The sequence below is a fragment of the Diabrotica virgifera genome, chromosome 7 (genome assembly GCF_917563875.1).
Source record: "Diabrotica virgifera virgifera chromosome 7, PGI_DIABVI_V3a".
NCBI lineage: Eukaryota > Metazoa > Arthropoda > Insecta > Coleoptera > Chrysomelidae > Diabrotica > Diabrotica virgifera.
Window position 1 is genome coordinate 93,848,429 of NC_065449.1, and position 12,714 is coordinate 93,861,142.

A 12,714-nucleotide genomic window follows, 5' to 3' on the forward strand; every position below is an offset into this window, starting at 1 on the left:
ATATTAAACAATTGGCTTTTTATATGATGACTGTTTAGTTTTAAATTAGATATACAGCCTAAAAATGACAACACTGCTTCCCAGCTGCCCACCTAAAGCATTTGATTCGCGCCGATTCATTCAGTCATTCGTCATACAGTGGCAATGCAACTTATTCTCATAAGCAATGTTGCCGATTTTGGCACTTCTTTGAATCGCCCATATCTAATGAAAATCTAAACGTATTGTATAATTACCTCTTGATCGAAGTGTTGATGGGGTGTCACTTGTAAATCAGGCCGTTTGAAGTTTTTTCTTGAATAATATAAATCTTCAACTTCTGTGAACCCCGCGTATTGCTCTGCCATCAGCAGAAGAGGCTCCAAACACAACAAAGGTGTCGTTGTCCCGCATGTTTTCAAAATAAAGCGTCTCTTAGAGACGAACATAGAACTCTCACTGTAAGAAAAAGAAACAAGAATGAATAAATACGAACAATAATAACAACAATATACAGCATATAATGCAAAGTTTTTAGGCTTTTCGTCCCTTACCATCTTCACGTAAACAGAGGGTAACGCGACGCCGACGAATGACAATGCAATATTCAACAGATTTTACATGGATGCATTGAGTTTTATTTGGAATTTTAAGTCATGTTAAATAGTATATGGTAAAATTAGTTCTCACTTTTCTCATAGTTTTTTCAATAGATGGCGTTACTTGCTATATCATATAAAATTTTCTATTATTTTTGTAACAGCTAATGAATATTTAAAATTGCCTCGCTTTCTCTTAAAATTATATGTAAAACATTTTCTTTGATTGACATGCATTTAAAATCGATTACAAAATTCCGTCATGACATAGGAATTGATACAACAAAATAGTTTATAATTTTATATTGTGTCCTATAAATAATAAAAACGTGATATTATAAAAACCTATTTTTTTTATAAAAGTGTAATTATTGTGGTTGGAAATATAATACATATAAATAATACTTTAATTTTAAACAGTGAGCATTGTTCGAAAAGAGCTGTACATAATTGGAAGAACATTACTCTATTGATTAATTTACATTTTAAAACAATGTTACAAATTACATAATTATTTTTATATTGCTATAAATACCACGAGATTCTTGCATTATTCGTAAAATGTGGAAAATCCAATTTGGCGATTTTGTAAAATAAATTTGTTATTCTCTTCGTAAAAAAAACGATAGACAAACATAAAATAACATGTAATTAGACTTAGAAAGTTTCCTAGGTTTTCACCCAAAGGGAGTCCCCTGAAGAGGCTTAAGCCTAAACAGGGAATAAATAACGCGTTTCGTTCGTTCAACCAAAGTGACCGAAGGTAGAACCGGAAGTCGATATTTGAACTCTTCGTGTAACTTTGCGTCGATTGATATACGATTTCACTAATTTTGAGTCATTTTTACTAAAATTTCGGCCATAACTGTTTAAACTGAAATTACGTCAAAGCCGGAACTAAAGATTCAAGCTCGACTTTTCAATACGCTTCGATTGATATATCACATGTAGTTTTTCTGCGACTATAATATGGCACTTCCGGTTACAACTTTTTAACCGGAAATGATATAAAACCCGAAAGTATACATTTGTTCTGGCATTTCTAAGCCACGTCGAATAAAATATCGATTATACTATTTTAGTAACTTTAAAACGGTACTTCTGGTTGCAACTCTAAAACCGGAAATCCGAAGTCAAATTTCTGATCTTTAATACCATCCTTAAGTTAAGTTATAAGTTTTCATTCGACACCTCATTTTTTGTCATTCTATCTGTATTAATAACGGAGGAGTTATATTTACGGACAGATGGACACGCAGTCATGAAACCGGAAGTATATAGGGTCAGGCAGATAAACGGCCTATTGGAAATATCTCGAGAACTAAAGGTAACAGAATTATGAAAATTGGAATAAAGGGGTTTTAAAGAGTGATTTATTTAATGAAAATAGACACACCGGCAAAATTAAAGGAACGCCATAGAAATGGGGCATGTTTGATGTCTCGAATCTCCTAAACCAGTTGTCCGATTTGGGTAATTTTTTTGGTGTGTTGTAGCCTCATTATTTAAGAATATCAGTGTGATAATATTGTTACTAGACAGATAAATGTCATTTTATACCGGGTGTAACAATCATACTGTGTTTTTTCCTTCTTAAAGTTCGGAACACCCTGTGGAATATTCTAGACTATATAAAATATTAAAATTAAAACGCTATTGTAGCCTTAAGCTTTCTTAATATTTTCTTTTTTAATCCATTTGCTTTTGTTGGATAATAAAAAAGTTAGGTACTTCAACAACTAGCCATGTTCTTCATCAATACAGGGTGTTTCTAAAAAGTGCGACAAACTTTAAGGGGTAATTCTGCATGAAAAAATAATGACAGTTTACTTTATAAACATGTGTGCAAGTGCAAATGCTTCGTTGCCGAAATATGGGATGTTTAATTATGCGCAGTAAACTGTCATTATTTTTTCATGCAGAATTACCCATTAAAGTTTGTCGAACTTATTTAGAAACACTCTGTATTGATGAAGAACATTGCTAGTTGTTAAAGTACCTAACTTTTTTATTATCCTACATAAGCCAATGAATCAAAGAAGAAAATGTTAAGAAAGCCTAAAGCTACAGTTGTGTTAAGAAAAAAACACAGTAGGATTGTTACACCCGGTATGACATTTACCTCACTAGCAACAATATTATTACATCGATATTTTTAAATAATAAGGCTAAAACATACTAAAAAAATCACTCAAATCGGAGAACTGGTTTAGGTGTTCCTCTAATTTTACCGGTGTGTGTATTTTCATCTACTTGCTACTTCCGGTTATACCGGAAGTTGTTTATAACTTCGGTTTTTTAAATTAGAGACCCTGTATATTTTTACATTTTAAAATATGAGGTTTTGTAATGTTATATAGGGTGGTTTACAAGAAAATTACGTTTTTTATTAATTTCTTAGCAACTTTCACACCCTATAGAATTGTAGTAGTTTGACATCAAAAACTCTATGTATGTTCAAATGTTTTTTAATATAATCTACTATTGTTAAAAATTATTAGTATAGCTAAATGTTGAATTTTAGTATACAGGGTTAGTCGTAACTCGGAATAAGTATTTTCTGAGTTTTCTTAAATGCAACACCCTGTATTTTAGTATTATAATGAAATGAAATTTTACCTAACTGCTTTAATTTGTGCTTAATTGTTAATCGCATCAACAATCTTAACTACGTAGGTATTTTGATAGCTCAACCATTATTATCCTTCCATGAACTCGCAAATTACCTTCTTTACCTGCTTTAAATTACCATTAAAAAATTACCATTACCTTCTTTATCTGCTACTTTTTCCATGAACTCGCAAATTAGCAAAACTCGTTAATTTTATAACGAGTATTTGTTGTTCTTCAGAAGACTCCAAAATCACATCATAAGAAACAAGTAAAGGACAAGTAAGTGAATACATATTTTTCTTCTTCTTACATCAGGCGAGACTCGTTAGTCTCTGGCACTTGGTCGCAAGGCCTTTGTACAATACCTTGTTTTTTCCCAAACTCTAATACGTTTTGTGGCCTCAACGAAGGCCAACAGTTTTCTTATTGGTAGTTTTAGGATACTGTAAACATATATAAATTGTTGTAAGTCAACTCCTTCGAAGACTTCTCTCTTGCTTTTTTAATGCTGATATAAACTTTTCATCCCCTTGGGCGTTCCCAACTCTTCATACAGCTTTGCACACGATCTTTCCTTGGCAGTAGTTACAGCGCGCTTTGCTTCCCTCTTTGCTGCCTTGAATGTATCCTTATCTTCTTCTCCTTTAGCCCTGTCATAGCTCTCCCTTCTCTCTTCTAACCTTCTGTTGCATTTCATTGTTCTACCAACAACTTTTTTGTCTCCAGGAGGATCTTAACCAGATGTTTTGCTTATCACTTCCTCTTCCACTCGTACTACAAGTTTGCTTTGAAGGCAACTTTGAAGGTTTTGTTTCATTTTTTGTATCTTATGATTTTCGAATTTTGTTTTTTTATCTTCTACATATTTGATCCACTCTCCCTCTTGCTTCTCCATAAGTTGTTCTTCTTTTTCTACTTCTCCTTTTTATATATTTCTTGCCTGTTTCGTTTCTTTCTTGTATGGTCCGTTTACATTCTGGAGTATTCTGCTCATTTCTTTTTCTTCTTTTTGTCTACGGTCTTTATTGCCGCGTTTAACATGTTTGTCTTTAATTCTTTCCAATGTTACACATCAAATGTTGACAAATCTATAAAAATTATATCGGCGTTTATAAATATTATATCAGAGACGTCAATTGCGACGTATACGCATGTCTAGTTGGTTACGAGAAACCGTTTGATCGACCACAGCACGCCAAGATGATGCAAATACTAAAAGAAGCACGAATTAACAACCAAGATCTGAATATAATTGGAAACCTTTACTGGAATCAGACTGCACGAAGTTGAAAGTGAATACACCGAATATGTAAAAATTATCAAGAAGGTATTCTACTACAAGGTTACCGGCTATATAACATCAGGTATGCAGACGACACCATAGTATTTGCAAGTCCTTTTGAACAGAATCACGTATTACAGTCAACAATATGGACTCAATATAAACGTAAAGAAGACAAAGCTTATGATCATTAGCAAGAAAAAGATAACAGAAGGTCAACTCTACATCAACCAAACCCCTGTAGAAAGAGTGACGCACTACAACTACCTCGGAACCATAATAAATGAAGAATGGACCAACAACCAAGAGATAAGAGCGCGCTAGATCGGAAAAGCTAGATCCACCTTCAACCGTATGGGGGCCTTTTTCAAGAGCCAGAACCTGTCTCTTGGTATAAAAGTAAGAATGCTGCGAATGTGGTGAATGTATAGCTCAAAATTTCCCCTGTAACAAAAAAATCTAAATTCTGTAACTTTGTATTCAAGATAATTTAGTACAGATATAGTTTAAATTTAAAAGAGACGGATCTAAAAATAAAATTTTAAAGCCGGCAAACAGAGATAATTTTCCAATATTATGTGAACTAGGGTTTACGCGGTTTTATCTTTATCGATTTAATTGTCCGTTATTAATAGTTTTTATCATCATAAATATATAAAACTTGTATTTTAAAAATAGGGTTATGGAATGTTTTATTATGTCCAAGATTACTTGTCGGACACCAGGCACGTGGTGATCCGGAAATATATTTATATAATATAAAACCACAAAAGCATCCATATTCAACCACCATCCAACTAGTGTTGCCCAAAATCGGTCTTGGTCTTGCAGTTTTGGTCTTGTTCTTGCGTTTTTGCAAGACCAAGACCGCCTAATTTGAGCAAGACCAAGACCAAGACTTACCGTGCAAGATTTGAGCAAGAACAAGACTAAGCCTGCAAGACTCTTGCGTCTTGCTGTTAGAACTGAGGGTCGTTTTAGAGAGTATATTAGTTCGGGTATATTCTTAGATACCCTATGAGAGGCAAAAAAATTTTTAATAAAAATTTGGAAAATTTGACTTATGCGCATTAGGAACAATACCACAAACATACATAGCGAATCAAAATATCTATTAAAATGACACTTGACACATTTGACACGTACTCAGAGATCATTATTACAATGCAAAAATAATATATTTTTACATTCGTTCCCAGCAGACGACATCTTCGCTCTGAAATTAATTGTCCAGGTTTTGAGAATAGCCGGTCTTTATTCATAAATTAATATTTTTGCGATGCCGACAATAATGTCGTTAAAAATCTGTAGCTGATAAAAAATATACCTATTACATCTTATCAGTATATAGAATAGTAAGACTATTATGTATATTTTTTCTGTTGATTGTGCAATGACCTCATTCAGTTAGACAAAATTTGCTGAAAGAATGCGGCTAATACTTAAAAGTATTAATAACGAGACACATTAATGCAAATAATGCCGGCTATACATACCGTGTAAACAAAATAACGAAATATGTAATAACGATATACTGTCTACCGAGGTATTGAACAAAGAAATATTACACTGAACTGTATGCAAGACAAAAGCACATTTATAGCAGTTTTTTCTAAATTAAATTGGTCATTTGTTTTATCAAACTGTTCTTTTGTTACATTTTGTGTTTGGTGATGTACGCTACTCCAAGAAATTAACGCACCACCTTAAAAACGGGTCATTTTTGATGTCTTGAATTTCCTAAACCTGCTTCTTATTATCATCTGCCCATCTCATTTGGGGTCTTCTTCTGCTTCGTTTATATTCCCACGGTCTCCAATTTATAAGGATTTTGTTCCATCAGTCTTCTTTTTGTCTTATATTGTGGCCGGTAAATCTTCATTTCAATTTTGCAACTTCTTGTCTAAAATCCTTAACTTTGGTTTTCTCTCTTATCCACTCGTTTCTCTTTTTATCCATTAGTCTTATGTGCATCATTGAAATCTTAAAGATTCCTTGTATCCTTAGCACCGAATCCCAATTCTTGAAGACATTTTAACATTAGTTCGTCTTTTACGTTATCGAATACATACTTTCTCATAATTTTCATAAGAAAACATACTTTCTTTGATCCAAACAATTCTGTGTTAATATTTGCATACTAAAGATAGCCTCTCTCGTGCCAAGTCCATTTTTGAAACCAAACTGACTCGAGCCACATACCTCTTCACATTTCTTAAATAATCTTGTGTGTAGTATTCTCAAGAAAAGGTTTAAAAAGTTACTCATCAGGCTTATTAGCTGGTGGTCCTTCCTGCAAAATTTCGCACGTGGTGTTTGCAGAGCGAAGCCAATCTATTGGAATCTGACCTGCATCGTAGATATCATGACAGAGTTTCACGATAATGCTATTTTATCCTATAATGCCTAAAACATTAAGCTTTGGTAATGTTAGCATGGAAAATGAGACGAAACCTGTGTCATCGTCATCTTTATACATGTCACAATGACTATTGCGACGTAAAGGGTTGATTTCATTTCAAATCACTCAATTTTGGATCAAAAAAACTTTTGGATCTCCGATTTGTCTGAAAATTGGTATATAGCATCTGCGGGATGTGGAAATAAAACAATTTAGGTCGAATTGTCTTCTTCTTCTTTTTTTTTCTCAAAATGTTATGTTAAGCGATTTTACAGTGATTTGGTGTTTATTTAAACAAATTTGCATTTTCTATCGTAAAGTATCAATGGAAAACATGATATTTTAATAGAAGGGACTCAAAAATGTCATTATATGGCATTATAACAAGTTATTTTGATTCAAAACAAGTTTTTGATCAAATTTTGTAGTGTAGAAAACGTTAAAATACATTTTACATTTTCCTCCATTCCCAAAATACATCATAATCAATTTGGCTGAAAATTTGCCCACAGATAGCCAAAACATAGGACAAACTTATTTGGAACAATTTCAGTTATTACCATTTTTGTCGAAAAGTTAAAAATGACGGAGATATTGAGCAAAAACGGTTCTCCTTTAAAATCAAGATGGCGGCTAACGTAACGGAGCAATTCATTCGCGATTTTAAATTTAAGCTACTATTGACCCCCTAAAGATTAGAAAAATAAGATTTTGTGCAGCTCGGGATGCAAGGTCAAATGGTATCCCGACTGGACTAATATACTTTTGAGTCTGATATTATTGCATGTAACTTTTTTGGTACTGTAATATAATTCAAATCGTTCTAACCACTTAAAGTGCTATGTTTTGGCTATCTGTGGGCAAATTTTCAGCCAAATGGATTATGATGTATTTTGGGAATGGAGGAATATGTAAAAAACGGTATTTTAACGTTTTCTGCACTATAAAATTTGATTAAAAACTTGTTTTAAATCAAAATAACTTGTTATAATGCCATATAATGACCTTTTTGAGTCCCTTCTATTAAAATATTATTTTTTATATCGATACTTTACGATAGAAAATTCAAATTTGTTTAAATAAACACCAAATCACTTTAAAATCGCTTAAAATAACATTTTGAGAAAAAAAGAAGATTTTTTGACCTTAAATATCTTATTTTTACGCTCCGCAGAAGCTATACACCAAGTTTCAGAAAAATCGGAGATCTAGTATGGTATAACTAGACCCAAACCCAGACATCCAAAGTGAAAGTTATCCTCCAACACCAAATTGTTCTATATGGTCCACATATTGTTCAGTAAAAAGTTACACCATTTTGAGCGTCCGGTTTGGGGGGGGGGAGATGGGGGGAGAATTCGGTAAATTAGTAGTTTTTTTTACGTTTTTTGTCAATATTTCTAAAACTATGCTTTAGCGTAAACAATGTTCTATACAAAAATGTTCTACATGAAATTTAAAACAAAAAAGGTCCTATACATAATTGTTATAAAATCAACAGTTCCAGAGTTACGGAGGGTGAAAGTGGAGGTTTTCGATACATTTTATATTTTTTTTGGGCAATTTATAATATTATTACTGATGAAAGAAATATTGACGAAAAACGTAAAAAAAACTACTAATTTTTTACTGAACCATATGTGGACCATATAGAACAATTTTGTGTTAGGGGAAAAATTTACTTTTGATGTCTGGGTTAGGCCTTTTTTTTGGACCAATTATACTATACTACCTCTGTAACTTTGGAACCATTCATTTTAGAAGGATTATGCATTGGATCTTTTTTATTTTAAATTTAATGTAGAAGATTTTTGTATAGAAGGTTGTGCATGCTAAACCGCATAGTTTTAGAAATATTGACGAAAAACGCAAAAAACTACGAATTTACCGATTTCTCCCCCCTCTCCCCCCAAACCCGACGCTCAAAATGGTGTGACTTTTTTCTGAACATTATGTGGACCATATAGAACAAATTGGTGTTGGAGGAGAACTTTCACTTTGGATGTCTGGGTTATGCCATCTTTTGGATCAATCTTATCATATTAATCATCAAGTTTTTGTCTGAGTGATTTGACATGGAATGTATCTACCAAGAATTGTCAACAAAAACATGAATTTTGAAAATTATGGAAAGTAGGATATGCATTAAACTGGATCAAGGATGTCTGAGGTATTTAAGGTCACAAAATGACTGAAGCAGGGTTGCTGTATTTCGCCTACCCTTTTCAAAATTTACCTGAAACAAGCACTCAAACTGTGGAAAAGAAAATGTCATGGCATTGGAATCCCTCTCAATGACGAGACAAAATTATACACTTTATGCTTCGCTGATGACCAAATTCTGATTGCTCAGGATCATGACGACTTGAGTTCATGATGCGGAAGCTAAAAGAAGAATATAACAAATGGGGTCTCGAAGTCAACATTAAGAAAACTGAAGCCATGTTTATTGGAAGATGCATTTAACGAAGTGATGGCTAGTCCATTACATTCATTAGACGATGGGATAGAAATAAAACACTGCGATGATAACCAGTACCTGAGTATGGGCGTGAAGGTAACTCAAGATGGAGCACTCGATGATGCTATAATAGACAGAAACATAGAGGGTAGAAAAGCCATATTCATGATGAACGGCATTCTGTGGGACCAAACAATGTCTAGAGCGTACAAACAGCTCATATATAATAGGGGAGTGCAATTAGAACGAAAACATGCATTGTTTCGGAAAAATTCAAACAAGCTTATATTTTTCTAAAACTTTTTTTGTTAGTTTATATACATGTTAAAGTAAAAAGTTCTACTCGCAGATTTGTCCGCTAATTGTTTATTAATTGTTTAAATAATAACAATTGTTTTGTATAAATAATTTTAAAAATATCGTTAAATCCATCATTTTACTTTGATCAAATATGTTTCTATTTTGTTTTTGATTATGCTAAATCCGAATATGGCATTACAAATTAAAAATTCTTATACAGAAGCTCTTATACAGTATGTCTGCGTAGCTAGGAACCACATGCAAAACTTTTTTATTATTAATTTTACGAAAAAAAGTTATTCCTCATAAAATGCTCTCGATAGTCAAAAATTTAAAACTCAACCGTCATATCAAATTTTATCAATTTTATACGAGTTATGTCAAAAATATAAATTTCGTTAAAGAGTACCTAAAGTACCTTCATATTCCAGAATATCAAAAAATGCTATTATGGAAAGTTGTTTGAAATTAAAAACTATGCTTTAATATACAACTACATCATTCTAATAAAAATGTTTCAATTTTTTCTCAAATTACGGATATCCATCATCATTTTATTACAATTATGATAACTAATTCATTATGGTAGGGGAGCCCAAGCGGGGATTTTTGCAGTTACTCGAGCGCGTCAGATTAGCATATGGGGGAAACCTGGTACCCTGCAGATGTAACTCTACCATATATTGGCTCTTAACACAGGGGAGTTCGTTAAGGGGGGCCCGAAAAAAAAATCTATCCTTAAAAAAACTCGAAATTGTCAGATTAAGATAAAGTAAGTTGAGTACATGCAAAAGAGTGTATATTTCAAAAATCTGACGATTTGAGCCGGGCGTAAGGAAATGGGTGAGTCCCAAAGTTTCACCAGAAAAAAGCGAATATTTCGCGAAATGAATGACAGATCGAAAAACTAAAAAATATGTGCCCAATATTTTTTAAAAATCTATCCAATGATATCAAACACGACTTCCCACGGAGAGGGGTGGGGGGTAAATTTAATATTTTAAATACGAATCACGCGATATTTCGCGAAATGAACATCAGATCGAAAAACTGTAAAATACACTTATTCAATATTTTTGAAAAATCTATCGAATGGTACTAAACACGACCCCCCATCGATGTGGGGTGGGGGGTTACTTTAAAATCTTAAATAGGAGCCCTCATTTTTTATTGCAAATTTGGATTCCTTACGTAAAAATAAGTAACTTTTATTCGAAACATTTTTTCGAATTATGGATAGATGGCGTTATAATCGGAAAAAACGATTGTTGGAAATGGAAAATTAAATTAAAAAATGGCAAGCGCCCACTAAAATGGAAAACTTTACTTAACTTTTTTTGGTTTTAGGACCTACTCTTCACAACCCAATAGGTCCCCAAAGCGCTCGAGTGACTGCACATTTAGCATACTTTGCTCCCCTATCATTATCAATTTTACGAAAAAAAGTTATTCTTCATAAAATGCTCTAATCAAACTTTTGCAATTTTATACGAGGTATGTAAAAAATATGAATTTTACTTAGGAGTTAAGTGCCTTTATTATTCACAATATTTTAATTAGAAGGATGTAATTGAACACTGAAATATATTTTTTAATTCCAAACAACTTTTCTTAATAACAGTTTTCGATATTGTGAAATATAAAGGTACTTTACTCCTGAGTGAAATACATATTTTTTATAATACCTCGTATAAAATTAGTAAAATTTGACATTTGATGGTTGCATCTTAGATTATACAGTGCGGTGGAATAAGTGTTGCCCCCCCCCTGTTAATTTGTTTATTTTAAGAATATAAGCAAAACGCTCGGACAGGTCGATTTTTAAACTAACCATAGTATATTATAGCATCAACGTTTCGAACTTTACGCGATCCCTCTTCAGGTGACAGGCATAACTTTGATTTTTTTAAATGGTAGAGTACATCATGTGGCACCTCATTTAACAGCTTTTAAAATACTGATTTCAAAAATGTATAATACTTTAATCCTTTTTGAGATCGCAGGGCCAAAATTTCGGTCGAACTCTTTTTAAACGCATTTATTTTTTTCGAATTCTGAGAAAACTAATAAGTATTTTTGAAAAATTTAAACGCAGAATGAAAGATTAGATTATTACCGAGGGCTGACAGTCCCTTAGAATAAACAAGAAGTTTCTTTTGAATGATATATTTGAAATTAAAAATCACACCAAATTTTCTCTTTTTTCCACCACTGTGACTTATTAAAATAAACATTATAGGAGTTCTCAGGGACTTTGGACCATCGAGAATACTGTAATATTTCATTCTGCGTTTAAATTTTTCAAAAATATTTATTGGTTTTTTCAGGATTCGAAAAAAATGATTGCATTTAGAAAGAATTCGACCGAAATTTTTCGCCTACGCTCTCAAACAGGATTAAAGTATTATACATTTTTGAACTCAGTATTTTAAGAGCTTTTAAATGAGGTGTCACATGATGTACTTTCCCATTTAAAAAAATTAAAGTTATGGCTGTCACCTGAGGAGGGATCGCGTAAAGTTCGAAACTTTGATGCTATAATATACTATGGCTAGTTTAAAAATCGACCTGTCCGAGCGTTTTGCTTATATTCTTAAAATAAACAAGTTAACAGGGGGGGGGGGGCAACACTTATTCCATCGCACTGTATACGATGCAGAGTATTTTATAAAGAATAACTTTTTTTCGTAAAACTGATAATAAAAAAGTTACCAATAGGTTCCAAGTTACGCAGACATACCGTATAAGAGCTAAAAAAATTTTTTTGGTGAACATTTATATCCTAGGCTTTAAAAAAGCACCTATAAAATTGTAATAAATCTGTTCACTTGGTAATAAATAATAAAACTTGAGTAATACATATCGTCTTAAACAAGTGGTAATTATGTAAAACTACGAAGTTTTCAAAAATTCCATTTTTTGAGACGTCGTATCATTTAAATTAAATTTTTGAGAGTTTTTTTAGGAAACATCGTTTAGTAAGATGTCTGAAAGGTAAGCTGTGCAAAATTGAGAGTTTTATAAGAAAAATTGTATTAGTTACACATTTCTAAATCATTTTTAAACCAAATTCATGTAA

The 12,714-nt window shown here is 32.5% G+C and overlaps 1 protein-coding gene across 6 annotated transcripts in view; it reads right to left on the reverse strand.

The window, feature by feature from the left end:
- The window catches only part of LOC114327504 (S-adenosylmethionine decarboxylase proenzyme), a 175,092-nt gene that overhangs the window by 66,351 nt on the left and 96,027 nt on the right, over window positions 1–12,714 (reverse strand). For all 6 annotated transcript variants that reach the window (XR_007699315.1, XR_007699313.1, XR_007699314.1 and 3 more), the window contains exon 3: window positions 237–438. Coding sequence is in view for 2 of the 6 variants with exons in the window: in XM_028276143.2 (XP_028131944.1) it covers window positions 237–438 (202 nt within the window). In the remaining 4 variants the exon portion in view is untranslated. The remainder of the gene's footprint in view (window positions 1–236; window positions 439–12,714) is intronic.